The sequence below is a fragment of the Tachyglossus aculeatus genome, chromosome 17, assembly GCF_015852505.1.
Source record: "Tachyglossus aculeatus isolate mTacAcu1 chromosome 17, mTacAcu1.pri, whole genome shotgun sequence".
In the NCBI taxonomy this organism is placed as follows: Eukaryota; Metazoa; Chordata; class Mammalia; order Monotremata; family Tachyglossidae; genus Tachyglossus; species Tachyglossus aculeatus.
This window is the reverse complement of record NC_052082.1, coordinates 35,765,417-35,793,408: the sequence shown is the minus strand read 5'-3', so window position 1 is coordinate 35,793,408 and position 27,992 is coordinate 35,765,417. Positions and strand designations below refer to the sequence as shown.

General features: G+C 52.1%; 1 protein-coding gene across 1 annotated transcript; it reads right to left on the bottom strand.

Moving 5' to 3' along the window:
• Window positions 1-146: 146 nt before the first annotated feature.
• Window positions 147-20,141, bottom strand: ASTL (astacin like metalloendopeptidase). The gene is made up of 12 exons (XM_038759507.1): window positions 20,064-20,141; window positions 17,894-18,022; window positions 12,572-12,633; window positions 10,041-10,131; window positions 8,684-8,801; window positions 7,687-7,868; window positions 7,332-7,413; window positions 6,529-6,677; window positions 3,713-6,421; window positions 2,460-2,588; window positions 1,306-1,433; window positions 147-283 (listed from the first exon to the last, which is right to left on the bottom strand). The coding sequence occupies exons 1-12, from the start codon at window positions 20,119-20,121 to the stop codon at window positions 203-205; spliced, it is 3,918 nt and encodes a 1,305-aa protein (XP_038615435.1). The 5' UTR covers window positions 20,122-20,141; the 3' UTR covers window positions 147-202.
• Window positions 20,142-27,992: the final 7,851 nt, after the last annotated feature.

The following is a 27,992-nucleotide window of genomic DNA, read 5'->3' as shown; positions in this document are numbered from 1 at the left end:
CAGCCATCCCCCCCCCCCCCACAATACTCCCTCCACCTGTCTTCCCCCGCTCCCTATCCACTATGCCCAGAGTGAGAAAGCTTTCCCCCCAAGCATTAAACAGATACTTCCACACTGACCCATGGTAGCTCACTCTATCCAATTGTTTATTTGGGACGTTACAAGACATTCAGGAAGCTGTTGGCTTTTTGCCATCCTCTGATCAGTGGTAGCCACAGATAGACAGGTTGTCGATGGCTAAGCTGGCACCCTCTTCTGGGCCTAAGACCCCTTCCACCATCACCTGCAAGAGAAGCCATGTGTGAGGGTGAGGGGAGAGAAGAGCAGGAAGACCCCACCCTGCTCTGCCAGGCATATCAGAGAGAGCCCTGAGGCCTCTAAGTTGAGAAGCAGCAAGGCCTAGTGGCAGGAGCCCGGGCTTGGAAGTCGAAGGACGCAGGTTCTAATGCCAGCTCCGCCACTTGTCTGCTGTGTGACCTCGGGTAAGTCACTTAAACCTCTCTGTGCCTGTTACCTCATCTGTAAAGTGGGAATTAAGACTGTAGGCCCCATGTGGGACAACCTGATCACCTTGTATTAACCCAGCGCTTAGAACAGTGCTTTGCACATAGTAAGCGCTTAATAAATGCTATTATTATTATTATTATTATTACAGGACATGGGTTCTAATGCTAGCTCTGCCGCTTGTCTGCTGTGTGACCTCGGGTAAGTCACAACCTCTCTGTGCCTGTTACCTCATCTGTAAAATGGGAATTAAAACTGTAGGCCCCATGTGGGACAACCTGATCACCTTGTATCAACCCAGTGCTCAGAACAGTGCTTTGCACATAGTAAGCACATAATAAATGCTATCATTATTATTATTACAAGATGTGGGTTCTAATGCTAGCTCTGCCGCTTGTCTGCTGTGTGACCTCGGGTAAGTCACTTAACCTCTCTGTGCCTGTTACCTCATCTGTAAAATGGGAATTAAGACTGTAGGCCCCACGAGGGACAACCTGATCACCGTGTATCAAGCCAGTGCTTAGAACGGTCCTTGACACATAAGCACACAAATAATATAGTTATTATTAAGAAGGGATTCCCTTCCCCCTCAACTCAGAAAAAGGGGGAGGGACAAAGCAGGGAACAGAGGATGGATAAACTCCGTCCAGGTTTGATCTTATCCCAGCTCCAGCCCGAAGCCTCAATGTCTGATCTCTTGCCAGGCACCCTGGCCTTTAGAGGCCCCTGCCTCATCTGGGGAGGCCAGTGAGCAGCGCTGAACGCAGGCCACCTACCCACCCATCAGGGGGAGGGTCTCACCTGAATCTTCCGAGAGGCCAGCAGCTCCACTTCCACCCAATTCCAGGACAAGCTGCCACATCCCGCGCTGGTCCAGAGCGGGTGCCAGCCAGGGAGCGATTTAAAGCGGAGGTACAGGTTAATGGTGCCTGGGAAGAAAAGAGGCCGAGCCCGGAGAACGGGTGAGAAGCGGTGGGTTCTGCAGGGAGAGCAGGCTGTGGACGCCTGCTCCACTCACCCCCAGGCTCACGCTGCAGCCTTGGGTCTCAATACCTCCTTCCCTCCATCCCTCCCTCCCCAAGCCCACACTAGCTGTCGTGTCGAATAGGCAGGGAGATCTTCCTCAGAGGGACTACAGCCCTGAAGAGCAGGACGGGGAGCCAGGCTCATGGCCCTCACTTAAGAGAGTGGGGAGAACCGAGCATGCGGGGAGAGCCCCTACAGGACTTATTTTCCCCAACTTTCACCTCAAGCCAGCCGCTAACACCAAAGCCGGATCCCCAGAGCCACCAGGGTCACGCCTACCTCCGCCTCATTCATTCATTCAATCGTATTTATTGGGCGCTTACTGTGTGCAGAGTACTGTACTAAGTGCTTGGGAAGTACAAGTTGGCAATATATAGAGAAGGTCCCTACCCAACAGTGGGCTTACAATCTAGAAGGGGGAGACAGACAAGACAAAATGTGTAAACACAATAATAGAATAAATATGTACAAATAAAATAGAGTAATAAATACGTACAAACACACACACACACACACACACACACACACGTGCTGTGGGGAGGGGAAGGAGGTAAGGCGGGGAGGGGGATTAGAACCCATGACCTCTGACTCCCAAGCCCGGGCTCTTTCCAGTGAGCCACACTGCTTCTCTAAACGTGTCTAAATGTTAATGTCTGAAGTCTAGACTTTAATATAAGTAGTAATATATAAACAATGATCAATTCATTGGACAACTTTTCAGGCTCTCTTAGCCTAAGTGCTAGAACAGTGCTTAACAAATAAGAAAAGGATAGCAAGAGAAAGAACACCACCTGGTTAGACCCTCAGTTGGGATTTTAGCTATCAAATTAACTCAATCCATCAGGCCAAAAGCCAACGCGCGATTTTAAGCTGCCCTTCTAAAAATCAGTTTGTTTCAGCTCCAAAGTCCCACTCTGAAAGACACCTACCCACGTCGGGGCACAGGGGACCGTGCCAGAACCGGATCCACTTGGCACCAGAGAGGAGGGGACTGACCAGGGCAGCGTGGCGGACCGCTCTTCGCTCTGGAGCCGGGTTCCTCAGGGAGAGGTGGTGTCCTGCCATGGTGGGGGGAGAGGGGAAGGAGATCGCAGAACCAGAGACTGTCAGCTGCCTCGTCCCCATCTTTCCTCCCCCAGGAAGGCTGCCCGGAGAAATCGAGCTCGTAAGGCCTCAGCAGGAGCCACGATACCGAGCTCGGCATGCAGCATGCCTCAGTGGAAAAAGCACGGGCTTTGGAGTCAGAGGTTATGGGTTCAAATCCCAGCTCCGCCAATTGTCAGCTGTGTGACTTTGGGCGAGTCACTTCTCTGGGCCTCAGTGACCTCATCTGTAAAATGGGGATTAAGGCTGTGAGCCCCCCGTGGGACAACCAGGTCACCTTGTAACCGCTCCAGCGCTTAGAACAGTGCTTTGCACATAGTAAGCACTTAATAAATGCTATTATTATTATTACTATTATGAGCTCTCAGGGAGCATTCTACTGCTGGACTGAGATGAATAAACACCCAGCCCTGAGGTCTGCAGACTGGCTCAGCCCCAGCCGAGGCCCAGGTTGGTGAAGCCACTGGGCCTTCCCCAAATCTTGCGGGCCCCTTGGGAGAGCCACTGTCACTCACCTGAAAGACCCCACGGTCTGGGGGACAAGGAGGATAAAAGACATAGCAGCTCTACTTTATCAGTTTTGAGAGAGCTAAGGATATCTGAAACCTCGTTGGCTCCATGGTTTGCCTTGACCCTCCTCGCCACCTAGATCTCTCCACTAGTGACCAAGCTGTGGATCTGAACTAGAATATCCCCTGCAGATGGACTCCTAGGCCTCCCTGCGGGCTGGGAGCCGAGCCCCTGTGAGCCAAGGGGTCGGTGGACCCAAAGGCCCAACAGCCCTCGTAGGCGGGCTCTGCGCATGGTAAGCACTCGATTAAAATGCAATTGACCGATTGCAATTTTTAGATCTCTTCCAGATGCGCGTCCCAGGAAGTCAGTCAATTAAATTTATTGAGCACTTACTGTGTGCAGAGTACCATACCCTGCTTGGGAGAGTACAATATAGTAACGTTACAGACATTCCCTGCACACAACGAGCCTACAGTCTAGAGGAAGAGCTCACTGTCCTGGTGAGGGCATGGTGGCACCAGGGGATGCCAAAAACCAGTGTCCAAGAGGGAAAGAACCTGCTTACCTGTGGGGAAGGTGCAGGGGGCTGCTACAGAAAGGCCATCTTCCCGGGCTAAGCCGGGCCCATGCCGGGTGCGTGTCCAGTTGGAATCTGCCGCCCCGCTCTGCAGCCAGCCACACAAATCGATCTCGAAGTCACAGAACCAGTCCCCTCTGGGTGGGGACCCCAAGAGAGGGGGGCAGAGCCTAGCTGGGCACAGGGAAGCTGTTGGAGAGACTCCTAGGGGCTTAGGTCTCTCAGACCTCGGGGGCAGCTGCGACAGAGACATCTGTCCCGGAGGTCCAGCAGCCACGGTCTCTGTGGAGGTTGGATGCCCAGCTTGTCCGTGCAGAGGGGTGTTCAGGCATCCTGTTGCGGGAGGGCACTGCCAGGGAGCCCCAAGGGGAGGTTTCGGGGCATCAACTGCATTCCTGAGTCTGGCTTCTATCTGGAGGGGATTGCTCCTCCTGCCTGGCTGTGTGGAGCTCACCCAGAAGGTCCGAGGCTCAGCAGCCTCCAAGGCCCGCTGCTGCTCAGCTAGGCTTCCCCTTAAGGCCCTCCGGGACACTCCTGCACCCCTAGGCAGAGCAGTTCTCCATCCCTGGGGACCCGGCCCCGGCGGAGCCTCCCCTCCCCGGAAGAGTGGGAGCACAACTGCTGGTTGTTGGCTTTGCCCTGAGACTCCTGTAGAAGCAGAAGCAACCTGGGCCGACTCAGCTGCCATAGTGAGGGGTAGGGTTTCCGGGAGGATGGAGGGTGTGGGGGAGTAGGGGAAGAGGGTTGGAGGGTTGGTGGCACAGGGGGCTGGTGGGATGCCTGGGGTCAATGGGGAAGTCAGTCCCTTTTCCCAGAACCCTGGGGTTCCCCCTGCCCCTTGCTCAGTATCCTGGGCTTTGGCAGCAGATGGTCCCAGCAGGCCTCCGCCCCGTGCTGGAGGCACGGCACCCAGGGGTGGGCTAGCCCCAGCATGAAGGAGCTGGGGGGCTGGACCTCGGCCTCCTCCACCAAACTGGCTTGAATCCCCTTCTGGGGCTGGCCCTATAGGGTGAGGGAGCCGGCTTCCCCTGGCAGGGGCCTCTGAGGGAGTGGCAGCGGCCGGGCGGCCTTGCCTCTGGGTTCTGGGCCCCAGGAAAAGCCTGAGCTCTTGGCCGGAGGCGGCGGGGGCCTGGGGAAGATGCTTGACCTCTGCTCTGCCTCGCTCTACCTTCAGCTTGGCTGGGCCCCCGCTAGTCCGCGGCTTCCCGACCCCCACGCTGGGGGAAGCCACTGGGAACGGAAGTCTGGGGTCGAGACTGGAAACCGTAATTCCCGATGAAGGAACGGGTTCCGCCTGGGACTCCCGGGCCACGGGTGGGGCCAGAGCACGTGCCAACCAGCTGCTCACAGCCCTCAGGCCTCTGCCCTCTAGAGCTGGAGGAGCCGTTTGGCCCGGACCTGGGCCGAAACGGCTTACGTCTCTGGCCTGAGGGGCCGGCAGCAAGGCCGGGCTCCCTGCGGCTGCCGTGGAAAGGCCCGATGGGGTGGCCCACGTCTCCCTGAAAGGGCTTGTTGCTCCCCCGGCAGCAACCCTCGACAGGGCAGAAGTGGCCCCGCTAGCCAGCTGAATGATCGACTCTTCCTTCTGCCTGGAAGAAGCTTTGGGCCACAGAGTCGATGGCCCCACGGGCACAAGTCCGCTGCTCTGTACGGCCTCAGTCTGTGGGGCTGGGGTCTCAGAGACCCTAGCCTTGGAAGGAGCCTCTCTTCCCCAGAGGAAGGCCCAGAGCCTCCCTCCCATTTCCATTCCTTGGGATCCGGTAGGCCCCACCCCTCCCAGACTGTCCGGGCCCAGTGTCCCGGCTACGGGGGGCATCCCTGAGCAGCTGGACTCTGTCTCCGCAAGGGCAGGGACTCCGCTAAGAGGACCAGGAAGGAGGACTGGGGCTGCTGGGTGAGGTGGAGGGCTATCTTCTGAACCTGGAGCTTTGGGCTGGAGGGGTCCCAGGACCACCCCCAACCCCCTAAGGGGCAGCTTTGGTCCTGAGGTCAGCGGAGTGGCTGCTGTCCCTAGATTAACTTGAGTCTCCCACCTAGGAGAGATGGGGTGCGGAGGTCCCTGGGTCTCTCCCCAGGCCCTGGGTCTTGCCTGGGCCCCTCCCGCTGGAGTGTGGGGGCCTCCGCTCCCAGTACCCTCAGGGGACAGGCTGGGGGTTACAGTATAGACGGCCTCCGCTCCCTCTGGTAGGGTCAAGCTGGCAACCAGGAGGCCATCTTGGTCCTCTTCCAGGGTACTAAGAGGAGAGACCCTTTGGGATGTGGTTTCTGTTGGAGAAGGGTGGGACAGGGAGGGCCTCCTGTTTTCATCCTTTCTGAGCGTCCCCACCCCTGGGGCAGAGGTCCAGGACTGACCAGTCTCCACCCCCTTTGTTCCCAGGGGCAGAAGCCCAAGAGCCTGCTCAGAGCTAAAGTTGATGGGCGAGGCGGCAGCAGGGGAGGAGCCCGGTGCGACAGGGTGGGAGGCTACTGCCTCTGCCACCGAGCTCTCCAGGGCAGGGAGCCGGGTGGACCCTTCCTCCCTAGGACCCTCCCCGGTTCTGTCAGCCACAGACTCCGCCCCTGGCCCAGAGGGGCTCAGTCTATTGTCAGCAGCAGCTCCCATCGTGGTGGGCTCTGCAGGGGCCCTCCCCATCTCACGCAGAGCAGCGTCCATAGCCCTCGGCCCCCTGGGCCTTCTGATGCCGTTGTGCTGGTTTCCTAAGCAGAACGGATAAGATGGCGGTTGGGAGGGGGACAGAGGGGCTCCGCAGCCGTCCCCCTGCCCTCCCCAAACCGACTGCTTTTTTCCCCCACCCTCCTCCTACCAGCCACTTCCAACCCGGTCCGGCTGCAGGAGTACAGCTGGTTGATTCTGGCGATGTCGGAGCTGCTCAGGTACCGCCGCTGACCGATGGAGACCTCAGATCCTGCCAGAGGCGTGATGGTGGGCAGGCCCCTGGCGCTGAAGGCGAACCTGGGGGGTGGAGAGGGGAGAGAGGGTTCTGGGTGGGGGCTGCCCAGGAGCAGCACCCAAGCTGGGCCAGCTGTAGACAGCGAGAGGTGGCCCCATCCAGCGGGTGGCACGTAAGGCCTTGGAACCAGGCTTCTAGTCCCAGTTCAGCCCCTCTTCTGCCAGGTGCCCTCAGGCAAGTGGGTTAACCTCTCTGGGACTCACTTTTCTCATCTGAAGAATGGGGACAACAACAGTGGCCTCAGAGGAATACCGGGAGGACAAAAATCAAAGGTACCACATTGACGCACCTAGTTTGTCCCGCTTGTCAGCACTGGTTTTAATACCAGAAAAAAGGAGGCACCCTTTTTCTCTTCTTACCCAAGAGCCTGAGACTGGATCCCTCTCCTGCTGCCCTGGAGTTCACTCATCTGAGGAGCACTGACCCTACCCCTCCTCAAACAGGCACTTGTTAAAGAAAATCCGGTTACCTGCGCCCAACTCCCCTCTCTACCCTGGTGTCGCGGACTGCAGAAACAAAGTTTTGATTTCCACTTCAAACATCGGGGGGAGAAGAGGGATTAGGAGGTGGAAGCAGTTATTGGAGTGAACATGGCAGTCTATGTGACGGGGCTTTGGGGACCTAGGGAAAGAGTGCAGAGCCGGGACGGTTCTCACCTCCCATAGTGCATCACAGATGAGTAGTCATAGGCCACCACCATATTGCTGCTCTGAGATTTGACAAAGTTGATCTCAAAGCCTGAAAGACAACGTTGGGGAGACGCAGATGGACCCAGAGGGTCATCTCTCTCCCTCCGCTCTTGCCACCCCTCCCAGCCTGGGATCTTTACAGTTGGAGAAACTGAGGCAACCGCTTAAGAGCGTGTCGGGGTTGAGCAAGCCCCTCCCCACCCCCCAAATCTAGCATTCTCTGTAAGGGAAGTCTGAGCCCATTGAGGCTATTACTGCCAAGGGTGAGGAGTGGAGGAAGAGGCAGCCTGGAAGGGGACCGGTAGCAACAGACCAGACTCACCCGGCATGATCTCACGCCAGGAGATGTCGATGTAGCGATCCCGGTCGGCCCGCGAGTGTTCGTGCCAGAAGCCCATCACGTGCATAAGCTCGTGCAGTACGATGCCCTTACCCCTCTGGAGGCACAGCGGAGCCAAGGAGACCACCTGCATGCCCCCACTGCGCCCCACGCTGGAGAAGCACCTGTGGCATATGGGGAAGGGGGAATCAGACGGTCAGCAGGCCAGGCCCCTGCCCTCAGAGCCCACCTCCAGCCCAGCTGGGACGAGGTAGGTGGGCCCCGTTTGCTCCCCATCTTGGGGAGGACGGACACACACATACGGCCAGCAGCATCTCCTTCCTCTTCCCAGCCCACTGTTGGGTAGGGACCGTCTCTATATGTTGCCAACTTGGACTTCCCAAGTGCTCTGCACACAGTAAGCGCTCAATAAATACGATTGAATGAATGAATGGAGCCTGGTGCCCCAGAAGCTCTACTGGAGCTATCTGGCTCCCATCTACCAGGTGTCCCACTACATAAACACATCTTCTAGACTGTGAGCCTGCTGTTGGGTAAGGGACCGTCTCTATATGTTGCCAACTTGTACTTTCCAAGAGCTTAGTACAGTGCTCTGCACAGTAAGCGCTCAATAAATACAATTGAATGAATGAATGAACATACAACCTCCTGACATGACTAGGGCCCCGGGCAGACCAGTGGATGACACATCATCATCATCAATCGTATTTATTGAGCGCTTACTGTGTACAGAGCACTGTACTAAGCACTTGGAAAGTACAAGTTGGCAACATATTGAGACAGTTCCTACCCAACAGTGGGCTCACAAACCCGCTGGCCTCCTGGCAAGGAGTTCCCGACAGAGCAGCCGGTCACTCCCATTCTGAGGCAGACCCTCCCCTAGAGGAAAGCGGTCGTGTGTGTTGGGTGGGAAGGGGGAATGGGTACCAGGAGAGAAGGGAAGCACATCTATCCAGACAGTTTGTTGGGTGGTACTTACCCAGCCAGGGGTGTGATGGAGACAAAGTCATTCTCATTCGTGTGTGAAACAAATCTAACGCAAGTCAACTGCTCGAAGTCGGTGAAGGCCTCCAGGATGACAGCCCGCTGGGACTGGTCTGAGAGGGGGTGGGAGGGGAGAGGTTTTGGGAGAGCCATGCCTGGAGAATGCCCCAAGGAGCCCTTTCACCACCTCCCCACCTGCCGATGATGCCAAGTGAGAAAGCCCTCAACGTGCCAACTCCATGCCCTCCCCAGACCACTGCATGCCCTGAAATGCTACCAGCTGAGGGTGAGGTCCTCAGTCTGACCCCAACCGCTGCCAGCCTGGGGCTAAAGTGGAAGGAACCCAGTTCTTTGCCCTGGGAGTCCTGCTTGAGGCCATGCTGGGACTTTTCCCCTGCAAGGAGCCCCGGAAACCTCTCTCTGCTTGCACAGAAACCCGGGGCTGGAAGAGTTGTGGGCTTAAGCAGACTAGGGACAGCGACGCCAAGCAAGGCAAAAACATCTGGAGAGGTGGCCACCAGACTTGCGTGAGGAAAGACAGATGCTACCCTACCCACATAGATCACAACATCAATGTGCATGGTCCTTTATTTTCCCCAAATGCTTTCATGGCAATTCTCTCATTTTTCCCCCTTCCTTAGGGGTAGGGATAATAATAATAATTTTGGTATTTGTTAAGCACTTACTATGTGCCAAGCACTATTCTAAGCGCTGGGGGAGATACAAGGTAAGCAGGTTGTCCCACATGGGGCTCACAGTCTTAACCCCCATTTTCCAGATGAGTAACTGAGGTCCAGAGAAGTTAAGTGACTTGCCCAAAGTCACACAGCAGACAAGCGGCGGAGTGGGGATTAGAACCCACGACCTCTGACTCCCAAGCTCGCGCTCTTTCCACCGAGCCACGCTGCTTCTCTGGGATTAATTCCATTTAACAGATGAGGAAACAGACAAATTGGTTAAATGATCTGCCTAAAGTTACAGAAAGCTGCCGAGAAGCAGCATGGACTCATGGACACAGCACGGGCCTGGGAATCAGAAAGGAAGACTTGGAATCTGATCCTGGCTCTAGTACTTGTCAGCAGTGTGACCTGGGCAAGTCACTTCAGTTCTCTGTGCCTCAGTTACTTCGTCTGTAAAATGGGGATTAAGACTGAGCCCCGTGGGGAACATGGACTGGATCCAACCTGATTAGCTTGTATCTACCCCAGTGCTTAGTTGGTACAATCCCCGGCACAGAGTAAAGTGCCTAAATACCACTTAAGTATTTTTTATGAGAAAACTACTTTAAGAGAAAAAAAGCCAAAGTACTCCCAAGATCCCCTACTCCTTCCTCCTGGAAGACCCTCACTCACCATACTTGCTGGACAGGCGGTAGGGAATCTGCACCATCCCATCTTTCACTGGCCACTTGGAGCTGAAGGCAGAATACATCCGGAAAGGGCTCTGCGCAAGAGTGGAGAGGGGAATGAGAACAAGGCAGACCAGGAATGGGATCCCCAGGCCCTCTGGTCTGGTCACTAAGCCAGGTATTTATCAATCAACTGCATTTGAGCGCTTACTGTGTGCAGAGCACTGTACTAAGCGCTTGGGAAGTACAAGTTGGCAACCTATAGAGATGGTCCCTACCCAACAGTGGGCTCACAGTCTACTTTTATCCTAAGCAGACACCTGTCAGGTGGCTACCAGCCCTCAGAGGGCTGGCTCCTACAGCCCAGAGACCTACCTGAGCATAGCCAGGGCTGGGGAAAAAGAGAAAGGAGTGGAGGGGAACAGAGAGGTGGAGCAGACAGCCAGGAGAAGAGGGATAGTGCTCCGCGCCCTCGGGTCGGGGAAGCGGAGTTGGTGGGTGGCCCATAGAGCCCCATGATTCCACTCTTTCTCCACCCGCACATTTTGCCAAGCGAGAAAGTCAGCCACACTATTTCATACCCTCCCCAGATCACCTTACTGTCTATCTGACACCAGCCTGGGGGGAAAAAAAAAGGGAAGGAAGCCCAGTTCTTGGTCCAGGGCTGGTTTTGGAACAGGAGTCACGCTTGAGGCCATTCTGGGCCTTTCCCTGGAGAGGGGCCCCAGAAACCTCTCTCTGCTTGCAGAAGTCCTGCAAGGCTGGTAGAAACCCTGGGACGGGAAAGCGTGGAAACTCATTCCCTGAAATTCACCCTCTGCCCCACAGCAAGGGCCAAGCTGGGTGAGGAGGCCTCAAAAATTCCTGAATTTGCCTGGCTTTACAATTTAGGTAGGAAAGTGATGGAAAGAAGAGGTTTAAAAGACTATAATCCACAGATAATGCCCAAGGTACCCAGAGAAGAAACACTACGACTGGGAGTCAGAAGGACCTGGGTTCTAGTCCCAGCTCTGCCACTTGTGTTCTGTGTGACCTTGGGCAAGTCACTTCACTTTCCTGTACCTCAGTTACCTCATCTGTAAAACGGGGATTAAGACTGAGTCCACGTGGGACAGGTACTGTGTCCAACCTGATTGCCCTGTATCTACCCCAGCACTTAAATAGCATCTGACACATATTAAGCCCTTAAATTTGATTTAAAAAGCAGGGGAAATGCCAGAGAGCAAACAAGCCACCCACAGGTAGCATAGACCCCCTCAAGAACAGAGTAATAGATCAGGGGGAAAACAGAATCCATCCTCTAAGGAAGGGGATAAGGCTGCCCAAGTGCAGAGGGCAGGGAACCCATAAAACCAGGAAGATCAAATGCCAACAGGAAGTTAGGAAGACAGAATTGAATAATAAAAGATCCTTCAAATACATCAGCAGATTCAGCTAGGGAGCCAGTAGTGGCTGCCTAGTAAGATCTAGGGAAGCAACGTGGTTTATAGGAAAGAGCATGGATTTGGAAATCTAGAGAGTTGCGTTCTAATCCAGACACCTGCTTGCTGTGTGGTCTTGAGCTAGTCACTCATCTGTAAAATAGGTATTAAATAGTTCCACTTAAGTTTATGACACCCATGTAGGACTGTAGGGCTGTGCCTAATCCAATTGTATCTATTCTAGTTTTTGGCACTTAAGTGCTGAATGCTATTATCATTATTATTATGTACTCAAGGACAAAAAGACAACACAAAGAGGCTCAGGGAATTCTTTATCCTGCTCTTTCCTGAGGTTAGAGATATTCCCCAACCCCAGTATTGATTTTTATAAACAGTGACCCATCTAACTTGTATCTATCCCAGTGCTTGACACATAGTAAGCACATAATAAAATAATGTTAATCTAGAGGACTCAAATCTTATAGGGAGCATATATGTTACCAACTTGTACTTCCCAAGCGCTTAGTACCGTGCTCTGCACACAGTAAGCGCTCAATAAATACGATTGATGATGATGATATAGAAGGTTTTAGGGCAGACTGGAGACCAGCTAGCAGCTGCCTAGACCTTCTAGAACACAGGTCTGGAAGTCGGAGGATCTGAGTTCGAATCCTATCTCCGACACCTGTCTGCTGTGTGACTTTGGGCAAGTGACCTCAATTCTTGGTGTCTGTTACCTCATCCGTAAAATGGGGATTAAGACAGCCTCCCATGGAACAGTCTGTCCTACCTGATTATCTACCTCGGTGTTTAGTACAGTGCTTTGCACACAGTAAGCGCTCAATAAATAATTGAACGAATACAGGAAGCATTTTTTTTTTTTTTAAATGGAGCTTGAGGTGCAGAAGAGTTGAGGAATGTGTGGCCAGGGGATGTAACCCATCATTACAAAGAGCGCTGCATCAAAGGACTAGCCCATCTCTAACTAATGTAAGACCTTTAAGAGGTATTTTGCAAGTGACCTGGGAATTACAGGCCAGAGAATCTCCCAGCCCGGCACACGGACAGAATCAGCTTCTGAAACAGCTACGATTCCCTTCTCTTCAACACTCACAGTCTTGATGATGTCACCTTCAATCAAGAAGCCACCCTCAGGGGTCTCTTCAGGGTTGAATACTACAAAGGAAAAAAATTAATGAAGTGAGAAAAATGGACTTTCCTCCCTTCCTAGTGGTGGTCCTCAGGTCCAGAAGCCCCCAGAACTTGGATCAGCACTGTTTTCCGCTTCTGGCTGACTCTTGATCTCCCAAAGAAGTGAGCTAGGCCCTGCTGCATGCCCTGCTCTCATCTGCCCCTCCTCTTCCTCCCTCTCTGAGCCAGGAAGATGCGGCCGTCTAGCGTACAGGCCTGGCTCCCACCTGGGCAGGCCTGACAACTCTCCCAAACCCATGTAATTTATTTATATTAATGTCTGTCTCCCCCTCTCTACACTCTAAGCTTGCTGTGGGCCAGAAATGTGTCTATTGTTGTACTGTACACTCCCAAGGGCTTAGTCCAGTGCTCTGCACACAGTAAGCGTTTGATTCATTCAATCGCATTTATTGAGTGCTTACTGTGTGCAGAGCACTGGACTAAGCGCTTGGGAAGTCCAAGTTGGCAACATATAGAGACGGTCATCATCATCAATTGTATTTGAGCGCTTACTATGTGCAGAGCACTGGACTAAGCACTTGGGAAGTCCAAGTTGGCAACATATAGAGACGGTCCCTACCAACAGTGGGCTCACAGTCTAGAAGGGGGAGACAGAGAACAAAACATATTAACAAAATAAAATAAATAGAATATGTACAAATAAAGTAAATAGAGTAATAAATACATACAAACACATATACAGGTGCTGTGGGGAGGGCAAGGAGGGGGCTCAGTCTGGGAAGGCCTCCTGATAGGTGCTACAGTCGGTTGTGAGTATTTAAGGAATTATTCAACACGGCTGGATCAAAGAGGTATTTTGAAGGATATGAAGCGGGGAGATTAGAGATGAAGGGGAGAAGGCCTCCTGGAGGAGTTACGATTTCAGAAGGTTGTCCCACGTGGGGCTTACAGTCTTCATCCCCATTTTACAGATGAGGGAGCTGAGGCCCAGAGAAGTGACTTACCCAAGGTCCCACAGCAGACAATGGCGGGGGCGGGATTCAAACTCACGACCTCGGACTCCCAAGCCCGGGCTCTTCTGCAGCGGGAAGTTCGGCCTGCCGCCCCTCCTCCAAGGCCCGGGGCTTTCTCCCCCCCTCACCCGCGGCGACCCCTGCCCCCATTCCGGCTACTTTCTGGACCGTCACCACACCACCCGCAGGAGCCGCCCCGCGCAGTCGCAGCTTAAGCAACGTGGCTCAGTGGAAAGAGCCCGGGCTTGGGCGTCACAGGTCGTGGGTTCAAATCCCGACTCCGCCACTTGTCAGCTGGGTGGTCACCTCACTTCTCCGGGCCTCAGTTCCCTCATCTGCAAAATGGGGGATGAAGACTGGGAGCCCCCCGTGGGACAACCTGATCACCTTGTATCCCCCCAGCGCTTAGAACAGTGCTTTGCACATAGTAAGCGCTTAATAAATGCCATTATTATTAATAACAGCGGCGCAGGCGTCCCTGTACCCGGGTCCCATGGCCGTCCCGCCCGGTGCGGCTCCTTCGCGGCGGGCTGGGGGTCAGGGGTCACCAACTGAGGCCCACCCTCCATCCTCCTCCCGCTGCGCTAGACGACCACCAAAGAGGAAAGCGGCCTCACGCAGGCAGCACTTATACTGGCCGCCTTCCCAAGGGTAACGTCACCCGCCTGCTAGTTTCCACTTCCCCGTGGCCGGTCCCCGTGGGTTCCTGTGCCCTCCCTCTAACGGGGAGAGGACGACGCTGATAAATCCGATTGACCAACTGGCAGAGCCCACGGTAAGCTGGCACTCATGCCTCTGTCTAGGTGACTTCTGCACACAGCTCACCGTTTTAGGGACCAGATACAAGCTTTGGTTCCAGGTCTAATTGCCTCTTGTTCTAGGACATTTCCACCTGGGTGTCCCAAAGCATCTAACGCTCAGAATATCTAGGGCTGAATTCATCTTCCCTTCCCGATCCACTTCTCCTCCAGGGCTTGACACCTCCCCTCTTGGCACGATCCCTAACTCCTCCCTCTCAACTCTCAAATTCAGTCTGTTGGACAGAGACACACAGAGACAGAGAGAGACAGACAGAGAGACAGAGACAGCAACAGAGAGAGACACACACACACACACAGAGACACAGAGACAGAGAGAGAGACACAGAGACAGAGAGAGACACAGAGACAGAGAGAGACACACAGAGAGAGAGACACACACAGAGAGAGACACACACAGAGAGAGACACACACAGAGAGAGACACACACAGAGAGAGACACACACAGAGAGAGACACACACAGAGAGAGACACACACAGAGAGAGACACACACAGAGAGAGACACACACACACACACAGAGACACACACAGAGACACACACAGAAAGAGAGAGACACAGAGAGAGAGACACACACACACACACACAGAGACACAGAGAGACACACACAGAGACACACACACACAGAGACACACACACACACAGAGACACACACAGAGACACACACACACACAGAGACACACAGAGACACACACACAGAGACACACACAAACGTATTTATTGAGCGCTTACTATGTGCAGAGCACTGTACTAAGCGCTTGGGAAGTACAAATTGGCAACATATAGAGACAGTCCCTACCCAACAGTGGGCTCACAGTCTAAAAGGGGGAGACAGAGAACAAAAACAAACATACTAACAAAATAAAATAAATAGAATAGATATGTACAAATAAAATAGAGTAAAAAAATGTATAAACATATATACATATATACAGGTGCTGTAGGGAAGGGAAGGAGGTAAGATGGGGGGGATGGAGAGGGGGACGAGGGGGAGAGGAAGGAAGGGGCTCAGTCTGGGAAGGCCTCCTGGAGGAGGTGAGCTCTCAGCAGGGCCTTGAAGGGAGGAAGAGAGCTAGCTTGGCGGATGGGCAGAGGGAGGCCATTCCAGGCCCGGGGGAGGACGTGGGCCGGGGGTCGATGGCGGGACGGGCGAGAGCGAGGTACGGTGAGGAGATCAGCGGTGGAGGAGCGGAGGGTGCGGGCTGGGCCGGAGAAGGACAGAAGGGAGGTGAGGTAGGAGGGGGCGAGGGGATGGACAGCCTTGAAGCCCAGGGTGAGGAGTTTCTGCCTGATGCGCAGATTGATTGGTAGCCACTGGAGATTTTTGAGGAGGGGAGTGATATGCCCAGAGCGTTTCTGGACAAAGATAATCCGGGCAGCAGCATGAAGTATGGATTGAAGTGGAGAGAGACACGAGGATGGGAGATCAGAGAGAAGGCTGGTGCAGTAGTCCAGACGGGATAGGATGAGATGAGAGCTTGAATGAGCAGGGTAGAGGTTGGGATGGAGAGGAAAGGGCGGATCTTGGCAATGTTGTGGAGCTGAGATCGGCAGGTTTTGGTCACGGCTTGGATGTGAGGGGTGAATGAGAGAGTGGAGTCGAGGATGACACCAAGGTTGCGGGCTTGTGAGACGGGAAGGATGGTAGTGCCGTCAACAGAGATGGGAAAGTCAGGGAGAAGGCAAGGTTTGGGAGGGTTGACAAGGAGTTCAGTCTTCGACATGTTGAGCTTTAGGTGGCGGGCAGACATCCAGATGGAGATGTCCTGAAGGCAGGAGGAGATGCGAGCCTGGAGAGAGGGGGAGAGAGAGCAGGGGCAGAGATGTAGATCTGGGTGTCATCAGCGTAGAGATGATAGAGACACACACAGAGAGAGACACACACAGAGACACACACACACACACAGAGACACACACACACAGAGACACACACACACACAGAGAGACACACACACACACACAGAGAGACACACACACACACACACACACACAGAGAGACACACACACACACACAGAGAAATTGAAGATGGCACCTAGGAAGGGAAGAAGAGAGGTACAAGGATTTTCAGGTGAGCAGGGGTGTGCTGAGAGGTCCAAGTACAAGGGGTAGATTTCATAAGCAGGCTGGAGATCTCAAGAAAAATAAGAGGGGATGGTCTCAACGTTGTTGAAGGAGGTGGCAAGATGGGGTAATGGACAGGTGGTAGGGGATTAAAGGAGAGAGTTAAAGGTATAGATTAGTGGGGACAATAGGCATGGGAGTCAACAAAGGAGGAGAAGTAGTAATAGCATTTATTAAGCACTTACTGAGTGCAGAGCACTGTGCTAAGCACCTGGAAAACACATAGATGAGACATAGACATGGTCCCTGCCCCTCAGGAGGCTCACAATCTAAGAAAATTAGATGGGAGAGGGGAAAGGAGGCAGGCACACAAGGAGTGATGCAACAATAGCTCGCAAGTAGATAAGGTAGACAAGAAATTCAGCTGGGTACTGTGGCTAGAGAAGCAGAATTTCAGGCTCCTCATGATTCAGAGTGCAGGACACACGTGCAGTCACAGCTGCCACTAGAGCAGCCCCCAATCTTCCTAGGGTTTTATGGAGGCCTCATGCTGCCGCTACTTTTCTCTTTCCCTACCGAGGGTAGGGATAGAGTCTCCTCAGAGGTGTGGAAGAGAACCGGGGATGGTTCCCGGAGAAGTAACACGGAGGTGAGGGGATACAATGAAGACACCCAGCTGCAGCTGATCTCTCCCTGACCCAGCACAGCGCATTTTGGTAGCAGGGACTCTGTCTTCACTTGGTAAGGGCTTGATAAATACGAGTAATTGATGGGCAGGAGGGGAGGGAGGAGGTCGTTACTGGTTGCTTTCCTCAGCTGTGGTGGACACGGCAGGCCAGAATGGATTTGGAGTAGATTAGGTCAGCCCGCTGTCCGGATTTCTAAAAAACGGCACAGATGCAAGAGAGGTGATCTCTCATCTCCAAAGCTTATCTGAAATCCCACCTACTCCAGAAAGCTCCCTCCCCTCTCCCAGCCCACATCTTCTCCCCAGGCCTTATTCTCCCAACTATTACTACCTCCACACCCACCGCCATCCAGAGCACTTGTTTACTTCCGCTGTGAGCCCAGTGTGGGACAGGGACCGTGTCTGACCTGAATAACTTGGATCTACTTAGAACACTGGTGACGCTTAAATCCCATAATCACAAAGGGAAATACTCAACTATTTAAGCATTTACCGAGCCACATAGTCACCTCTCTGTAATTTTAGTGGCCGTCTCCCCCATTTCACAGCAAGGATGGCATCTTCTAGCTCTACTGTTCTCTCCAAAGACCTCAGTACAGTATGGAGACCCTTTTCTCTGTCCCACCCCTTCCCAGGCTATCGGCTGCAGCCTGTGGGAGGGCACACGAAGCCCACCTCCCACATCGGAGCATGGAGAGTCTCACCGTGGTTGATAGCGGGGATGTCCCAGTCACGGGGGTCCAGTGTCCCAGTGACTGTGGGGTCTCCCAGGAGCCCGGTGGCATCTTCTCTTGTTGGGGTCACAGTCAGCAGCTCTGCCAGCACCACACCTGCTATAATCACAGTGAGATCCATTGGTCCCAGAACACCCACAGGGTGCCAACACCACAGACCCCCCAGTCTCCCCCCAAGAGACCTTCAGCTTTTCCAGCGGGCCCCAGGCCCTCTTTCCTCCCTCCTAGACTGTGTCCAACATGATTGACTTGTATCTACCCCAGCACTTGATACAATAATAATAATGGCATTTATTAAGCGCTTACTATGTGCAGAGCACTGTTCTAAGCGCTGGGGAGGTTACAAGGTGATCAGGCTGTCCCACGGGGGGCTCACAGTCTTCATCCCCGTTTTACAGATGAGGGAACTGAGGCACAGAGAAGTGACTTGCCCAAAGTCACACAGCTGACAAGTGGCAGAGCCAGGATTTGAACCCATTCATTCATTCAATCATATTTATTGAGCACTTACTGTGTGCAGAGCACTGTTCTAAGCACTTGGGAAGGAAAAGTTGGCAACATATAGAGATGGTCCCTACCCAACAGTGGGCTCACAGTCTAGAAATGACCTCTGACTCCAAAGCCCATGTTCTTTCCACTGTAGCCACGCTACAAAAAATACTAATAATATAAATAGTAAATTCAGGGTTGGAAATCACATGGCCAAGCAGATAGCACACAGTTCTGGGATTCAGGAAGTCATGGGTTCCAATTCTGGCTCCACCACTTGCCCATTGCGTAACATTGGACAAGTCACTTCACTTTTCTACGTCTCAGTTACCTCGCGTATAAAATGGGGATTAAGACTGTGCGCATAACACAGGACAAGGATTGTGTCCAACCCCATTTGCTTATATGCCCCCTCCCCAGTGCCTAGCATATAGTAAGCACTCAAACACTACAACTATTATTATAATTCCCCCATCTTGGGGCTCTCAGCTCATCCAGCCATCTGGTCTGCAGGTCGGAACACAGGGAGCCTCCACCACACATTTCCCAGCCGTGCCCCGGCTGCTCAAAAACCACAGTTGGGTGTTCTGACCCAAATTAAATCCCCCAGCTGCTCGGACAGAGAGCAGCAGCCGCAGCCCACCCATCCAGTGCTCAGGGAGGCCTGGGAAAACCTGCCCAGCAGCGACTCTGGGCAGAAGAGGCAGGACAGTTGCAGGTTTATGGGTCTCTGGCAGTCATGAAGCACTTTCTCACACTCAGTGTCCATAGGGCTCACAGGAATGTAGGAGTTCTGCCTTCAGGGGTTCATCCTGAGAAATACATACGTGCATGCTCACAAACCCCTGCATACACGTCCCCTGAGCAACTTTAGTTGACTGTGTTGATGCAAAGCTCTGGCCCAGGGCTCTGGAGTGGGGACCTAATTGACTTGTATCTACTCCAGTGCACAAAGCAGGGCTTGTCACAGAGTAAGTGCTTAAAAAATGCCATTGAAAACCTCTCCTCCCCAGAACATCCCCCAAAGCCCTGGAAATCTCTTTCCACCCACCCATCCCTACTTCCAAAACACAAACCCACCAAACACCGGGGCTATTTAGATGAAACCGCGAGACTGCGGTTTGGGCAAGGCACAATAGGACACTTTTTTTCCAGAGTCCCATACAGTAGGGTAGGACATGGGGATCTGCCTCACACTATCCAATCCTTCTACCTCTGAGCTGGGAGAAGTTCCCTTCCCACCCTGGTCAGAGAAGCAGACAGCTAGAGGACACAAGCCTCTGGGTTGGCTCCCTGATGCTTCCGTCACAAGATCCTAACAGCTGCTCTCCTGTAAGAAAAGCTTGCTAGCCCCGGCCACACTCACAGGCTCTTAGGAAGATGGGAGAGTGGTCCAGGCTAAAGCGGAACAAGCCCACGGCTATTCAGGGGTGTCCCTCCAAGAGGTTGGCCCGGCCTCGTACTTCTCAGACTATACTGACTGCAGACCCTCGGAGGGTCTGGCTTAGTGTTACTCAGATCCTTCTGCCTCTAGCCCCTGAGCCCACCCCCTGAAGCACTTTCAGCTCTCCCAGGTTTCCCCCCAACCCCACCTCCCAGCCCAGGGGCAAGGGCAGTCACATCTGAAGATCAAACGTGCAGCCCAAATTACCTCCTAAAAACTGGAGCAGGCCCAACACCAAAAGCCCAAAGCAGGAGACACCTCCCATCGTGTAGGGAGGTGCCCAGGCCCCCAGAGCCCTCCAGGACCAGCCCTGCTGCCCCTCCCTAAGCCCCCACCCAGCAAGCCAGGAGGTAAGAGAGAGAGGAGGGCAAATAAATATGTTCTAAGAAGCCACACCCCCTCTTCCTGACCAGCTTGGGCTGCTCACCTGAATAGGATCTCCAGATTAGGAGTCTTCAAACTCACATAAGCTGCAGGCTCTTCCCCTGATGAAGGGATGTGGTTTTGCCCCCCCCCCCCCCCCCCCCCCCCCGCCCCCCGGGCATTTACTGAGCACCTGTTGGGTACTCGCTGGTTTCCAGCGTGGCAAAGTGGCAAGAGCCTGGACCTGAGTTCTAATTCTAGCTCTGCCACTTGCCTTTTTTGTGACTTTGGGTAAGTCACTTCTCTGCGCCTCAGTTTCCTCATCTGTAAAGGGGGGATTCAATCCTCTTCAAACTCTGAGGCCCTTGTGGACCAGAGATTTTAGCATGGCTCAGTGGAAAGAGCCCGGGCTTTGGAGTCAGAGGTCATGGGTTCAAATCCACTTGCACTGTACCAAGCACTTGGGAATACAAGTTGGCAACAACTGACTGGTTGCTTTGCAGACAGTAAGCTCTCAATAAATACAATTCACCGGCACTTGGGAGAGTTTACTAGCGGATAGAGGATCATCATCATCATCATCATCATCATCAATCATATTTATTGAGCGCTTACTATGTGCAGAGCACTGTACTAGGCACTTGGGAAGTACAAATTGGCAACATATAGAGACAGTCCCTACCCAACAGTGGGCTCACAGTCTAAAAGGATGGGCCTTGGAGATGTGGGCAGGGATTATCTCTCTTTATCTCTGCCACTTGTCAGCTGTGTGACTTTGGGCAAGTCACTTAACTTCTCTGGGCCTCAGTTCCCTCATCTGGAAATCAATCAATCAATCAATCGTATTTATTGAGCACTTACTGTGTGCAGAGCACTGTACTAAGTGCTTGGGAAGTACAAGCTGGCAACATATAGAGGCAGTCCCTACCCAACAGTGAGCTCACAGTCTAGAAGGGGGAGACAGAGAACAAAACCAAACATATTAACAAAATAAAATCAATAGAATAGATATGTACAACTAAAATAAATAAATAGAGTAACAAATATGTACAAACATATATACATATATACAGGTGCTGTTGGGAGGGGAAAGAAAATGGGGATGAAGACTGTGAGCCCCCCGTGGGACAACCTCATCACCTTGTAACCTCCCCAGTGCTTAGAACAGTGAGCTTAATAAATGTTACTATTATTATTATTATTATTATTATTATTATTATTATTATTATTATTATTATCTACCGCAGCACTTTGTTCAGTGCCTCTGGACTGTAAGCCTGTCATGGCCAGGGAGCATAGCGACCAACTCTGCCATATTGTATTCATCCGTTCAGTTGTATTTGTCGAGTGCTTACTGTGTGCAGAGTATTAGTATTAAGCTCTCGGGAGAGGAGCAGCACGGCATAGTGGATACAGCTTGGGCTTGGGAGTCAGAAGGTCACGGGTTCTAATCGAAATTCTGTCACTTGTCGGCTGTGTGACTTTCTGAGGAGTGGGGAAACACATCCTGAACGTTTCTGCAGGAAAAAAGATCCAGGCAGCAGGGTGGAGTATGGACTGGAGTGGGGAAGAGACCGGAGGCTGGGAGGTCAGGGAAGAGGCTGATACAGTAATCAAGGTGGGAAAGGATGTGATTGTATTAACTGGGTAGCAGTTTGGATGGAGAGGAAAAGGCAGATTTTACCGGTGTCGTGAAAGTGGAACCGACAGGATTTCGTGATGAATTAAACATGGGGTTTGAATGAGAGAGAGGAGTCAAGGATAATGATAAGCTTATGGGCTTGTGAGAAGAGAAGGATGGCAGTGCCATCTACAGTGATGGGAAAGTCAGGGGGAGGACAGGATTTGTACACTTAATACAGTGCTCTGCACAAAGTAAGCCCTCAATAAATACCATTCATTCATTCAATCGTATTTATTGAGCGCTTACTGTGTGCAGAGCACTGTACTAAGCGCTTGGGAAGTACAAGTTGGCAACAACTGACTGGTTGCTTTGCAGACAGTAAGCGCTCAATAAATACAATTCACTGGCACTTGGGAGAGTTTACTAGCGGATAGTACTATATTACTATTACTACATTACTATATATATATACTATATATTACTAGCGGCCTTGGAGTCGTGGGCAGGGATTATCTCTCTTTATTGCTGCATTGTACTTTCCCAAACGTTTAGTACAGTGCTCCGCGCTCGGTAAGTGCTCTCTAAATGCAACTGAATGAAGCACTTAGCAAATACCACCGTTATTATTAGCCAGGACAGCATCTCTGAATTACTCAGCGGGGGCGGAGAGAAGCGGCTTTTTCCTGCCACGAGGGGGAAGGAAAACCTCACAATTAATAGCCCGTTCTAATGGAAGAACCATGGAGATGGGGTCCGGGGTCAGCAGCCTGGCAGCTCCTGTCCTGCAGAAAAATATAATAATAATAATAATGGCATTTATTAAGCGCTTACTATGTGCCAAGCACTGCAGCTCCTGTTCTGCAGAAAAATATAATAATAGTAATGGCATTTATTAAACGCTTACTAGGTGCCAAGCACTGTTCTAAGCGCTGGGGAGGTTACAAGGTGATCAGGTTGTCCCATGTGTGGCTTACAGTCTTCATCCCCATTTTCCAGATGAGGGAACTGAGGCCCAGAGAAGTGACTTGCCCAAAATTGGGGGAGCCCGGATTTGAACCCCTGACCTCTGACTCCGACGCCCGTGCTCTTTCCACCGAGCCCCGCTGCTTCCCCTGTGTTGTCCAGCCTCGGCTGAACTGGACGTGGTTACAACATGAGGAGACCACCGAGGTTGCCCTCTCTCAAGTCCAGTTTACGACCAGAGTGAGTACTCATTCATTCAATCGTATTTATTGAGCGCTTACTGTGTGCAGAGCACTGTACCCATTGACTGTTCCAGGCTCTGCTCTGAGGCCCTTATTGTTTTTGCAATGAAGTAGTAGTAGTAATAATAATAATAATGATGGCATTCGTTAAGCGCTTACTATGTGCAAAGCACTGTTCTAAGCGCTGGGGAGGATACAAGGTGATTAGGTTGCATTTACTGAGTACTCACTGGGTGCAGAGAACTAGACTGTGAGCCCGTTGTTGGGTAGGGACCATCTCTGTATAATAATAATAATGATGGCATTTGTTAAGCGCTTACTATGTGCAAAGCACTGTTCTAAGCGCTGGGGGGATACAAGGTGATCAGGTTGGCCCACTTTGGGCTCACAGTCTTAATCCCCATTTTACAGATGAGGTAACTGAGGCCCAGAGAAGTTAAGTGACTTGCCCAAAGTCACACAGCTGACAATTGGCAGAGCCGGGATTTGAACCCCTGACCTCTGACTCCAAAGCTCGGGCTCTTTCCAATGAGCCACGTTACCGACGTACTTCCCAAGCACTTAGTACAGTGCTCTGCACACAGTAAGCGCTCAATAAATACGATTGATTGAATGAACTGTACTAAGTGCAGGGAAACATCACAGGGCTTCCTGTTTCTTTTCAAGTTGGTCAATCAGATGAGCTTGTTGGTTCCCGCTGTTGGGTAGGGACCGTCTCTCTATGTTGCCAACTTGTCCTTCCCAAGCGCTTAGTCCAGTGCTCTGCACACAGTAAGCGCTCAATAAATACGATTGAATGAATGAATGAATGGCGCTGCTTGCATCCCCTAAGCAGCCTAAGGATTCAGCGGAACAGAAGCAGTGTAGCCTAGTGGAAAGAACACAGGCCTGGGATTCGGAGGACTTGGGTTCAATTCCCGGCTCTGCCACTTGCCTGTGGTGTGACCTTGGACAAGTCACTTCTTTGGCTGTTTTGTCATCTGCGAAATGGGGATTCGATACCCATTCTCACTCTGACAGATCAGCACGCTCCCCCTCTTCAAAGCCCTTTTAAAATTCTCTCACCCAGGAACCTTTTCCCAACTAGTCTCATCTCCCCACCTTATTTTCCCTCCCTTCTGTGTTGCCTATGCAGTTGAACTGTACCCACAAGCACTTAAATACACAGCTTTCTACTCTCATTCATTCATCCATTCAATCATATTTATTGAGCACTTACTGTGTGCAGAGCACTGTACTAAGCGCTTGGGAAGTACAAGTTGGCAACATATGGAGACAGTCCCTACCCAACGGTGGGCTCACAGTCTCCTGCTTTCCCCGCCTCCAATTTTTATGTCTGTGTGGCTCAATGGAAAGAGCCCGGGCTTGGGAGTAAGAGATGACGGGTTCAAATTCCCGCCCCGCCAACTGTCAGCTGTGTGACTTTGGGCAAGTCACTTCACTTCTCTGTGCCTCAGTTCCTTTATCTGTACAATGGGCTCAAATTCCGGCCCCGCCAACTGTCAGCTGTGTGACTTTGGGCAAGTCACTTCACTTACTTCACTTCTCCGGGCCTCAGTTCCCTCATCTGTCAAATGGGGATGAAGACTGTGAGCCCCACGTGGGACAACCTGATCACCTTGTATCCCCCCCAGAGCTCAGAACAGTGCTAGTAAGGACTTAACAAATGTCATTATTATTAGGAGCAGTGTGGCTCAGTGGAAAGAGCCTGGGCTTGGGAGTCAGAGGTCATAGATTCTAATCCCAGCTCCGCCGTTTGTCAGCTATGTGACTTTGGGCAAGTCACTTCACTGTGCCTCAGTTTCCTCATCTGTCAAATGGGGATTAAGACTGTGAGCCCCAGGTGGGACAACCTTATCACCTTGTATCCACCCCAGCGCTTAGAACAGTGCTTTGCACATAGTAAGTGCTTAACAAAAGCCATCATTATCATTATTATTCTCTACTAGACTGTAAGATCTTTGAGGGCAGGGATCACCTCTACCTACCATCATATTGTACTCTCCCTAGAGCTTAGTACAGTGCCCTGCACACAGTAAGTGCTCAAACAATATCATTGTTACTGTGAGCCCCATATGGGACAAAGACTATGTCATTCATTCATTCATTCAATCGTATTTATTGAGCGCTTACTGTGTGCAGAGCACTGTACTGAGCGCTTGGGAAGTACAAGTTGGCAACATATAGAGATGGCCCCTACTCAACAGTGGGCTCACAGTCTAGAAGGGGGAGGCAGAGAACAGATTGTCAGAACTGATTATCTTGCATTTACCCCAGCCCTTAGCACAGTGCTCAGCTCTTAATGAATGTATGATCCTAATTATTATATATATGTTTGTACATATTTATTACTCTATTTATTTATTTTACTTGTACATATCCATTCTATTTATTTTATTTTGTTAGTATGTTTGGTTTTGTTCTCTTGTTTCCCCCTTTTAGACTGCGAGCCCACTGTTGGGTAGGGACTGTCTCTATATGTTGCCAATTCGTACTTCCCAAGCGCTTAGTCCAGTGCTCTGCACATAGTAAGCGCTCAATAAATGCGATTGATGATGATGATGATGATTAGAGCAAAACTTCCCCCTCACCTCGAGGCCTTTTCTAGTTTGAGCGCACACAGAGGCGTTGTTTTGCCAGTTCCTCTTCCTTGGCCTGCCTGTCAGGGCTAGGTGAGTTTGCGGTTTTTTGGAAGCGTGTGTGGGACCAGATCTCCCACCCAGAAGGGGCTGGTGGTTACGACTGAGTTCTGTGAAAAGCCCCTGCCCCGGCCGAGACCCCCCAAAACCGTGACTTCGCCAGAGAATCGTGAGGGGGCTGCGCAGCAAAGGTTTCCAAGAGCTAGGGCAGCTCTGCCACTAGCTGGAACAAAAATGAGTTGCAGGGAGGCAGCAAGGCCTGTTCGGCTTCAATTATGGATAACGGACAAAAACTCAACCGCGGCTCCCCTTTAATTCGTCTTCTTCCCCGCCCTGGCCAGGGTTACTCTTCAAAATGCATCCCCCGCTGCCCCTCTGCTCTCCATTCTTTAGTTGGCATGACTGTGAGTCCCCTTACTGTGGGGATTCCCCAAGGTTCAGTGCTTGGTCCCCTTCTGTTCTCCATTTACACTCACTCCCTTGGTGACCTCATTCGCTCCCACGGCTTCAACTATCCTCTCTACGCTGATGACACCCAGATCTACATCTCTGCCCCTGCTCTCTCCCCCTCTCTCCAGGCTCGCATCTCCTCCTGCCTTCAGGACATCTCCATCTGGATGTCTGCCCACCACCTAAAGCTCAACATGTCCAAGACTGAACTCCTTGTCTTCCCTCCCAAACCTTGCCCTCTCCCTGACTTTCCCATCACCATTGACAGCACTACCATCCTTCCCGTCTCACAAGCCCGCAACCTTGGTGTCATCCTCGACTCCACTCTCTCATTCACCCCTCACATCCAAGCCGTCACCAAAACCTGCCGGTCTCAGCTCCGCAACATTGCCAAGATCCTCCCTTTCCTCTCCATCCAAACCGCTACCCTGCTCGTTCAAGCTCTCATCCTATCCCGTCTGGACTACTGCATCAGCCTTCTCTCTGATCTCCCATCCTCGTGTCTCTCCCCACTACAATCCGTACTTCACGCTGCTGCCCGGATTGTCTTTGTCCAGAAACGCTCTGGACATGTTACTCCCCTCCTCAAAAATCTCCAGTGGCTACGCATCAGGCAAAAACTCCTCACTCTCGTCTTCAAAGCTCTCCATCCCCTCGCCCCCTCCTACCTCCCCTCCCTTCTCTCCTTCTCCAGCCCAGCCCAGACCCTCCGCTCCTCTGCCGCTAATCTCCTCACCGTTAGGCCTCGTTCTCGCCTGTCCCGCCGTCGACCCCCGGCCCACGTCATCCCCGTGGCCTGGAATGCCCTCCCTCCGTTCATCCGCCAAGCTAGCTCTCTTCCTCCCTTCAAGGCCCTACTGAGAGCTCACCTCCTCCAGGAGGCCTTCCCAGACTGAGCCCCTTCCTTCCTCTCCCCCTCCTCTCCATCCCATCGTACCTCCTTCCCTTCCCCACAGCACCTGTATATATGTATATATGTTTGTACATATTTATTACTCTAATGATTTTACTTGTACATATCTATTCTATTTATTTTATTTTGTTAGTATGTTTGGTTTTGTTCTCTGTCTCCCCCTTTTAGAGTGTGAGCCCACTGTTGGGTAGGGACTGTCTCTTTATGTTGCCAACTTGTACTTCCCAAGCGCTTAGTACAGTGCTCTGCACACAGTAAGTGCTCAATAAATACGACTGATTGATTGATTGATTGATCGGGGGCCGAAAGAGTACGGCTTCGCTTTCTCCAAAGGGATTCCAGGGCACTCCGAGCAGGACGGAGTCTCCCAGGAGGTAGAATGGATGAGGCTCCTCCGTCTGATGGTTCTGGGTCCCGTTGGTCTCTCTGCCGGTGGGGGAGAAGGCTGGGGTGGTCCTGGGCATGCAGATCCCCTCGAGCTTTGCCCACCGGGAGCCGTCGATGCCTTCGGGTGGCCACGACAAGGGGGTAGAGCAGTCCTCCCACAACCAGAAACGGGGCCAGTGTGCCATCGGCTTCCGGGCCCCTCGGTACAAACAGCGTTGGTCTGACTTGGGCGGGCATCCAAAATAATAGTAATCATTAATAAATAATTATGGCATTTGTGAAGTTCTTACTATGTCTCTATATGTTGCCAACTTGTACTTCCCAAGCGCTTTGTGCAGCGCTCAGTAAGTGCTCAGGAACTACGAATGAATGAATAATTATGGCATCTGTTAAGTTCTTACTATGTGCCAAGCACTGTTCTAAGAGCAGGGGGATGTTATATTTACTATTCTATTTATTTTGTTAATGATGTGCATCTAGCTTTACTTCTCTTTATTCTGATGACTTGACACCTGCCCACATGCTTTGTTTTGTCGTCCGTCTCCCCCTTCTAGA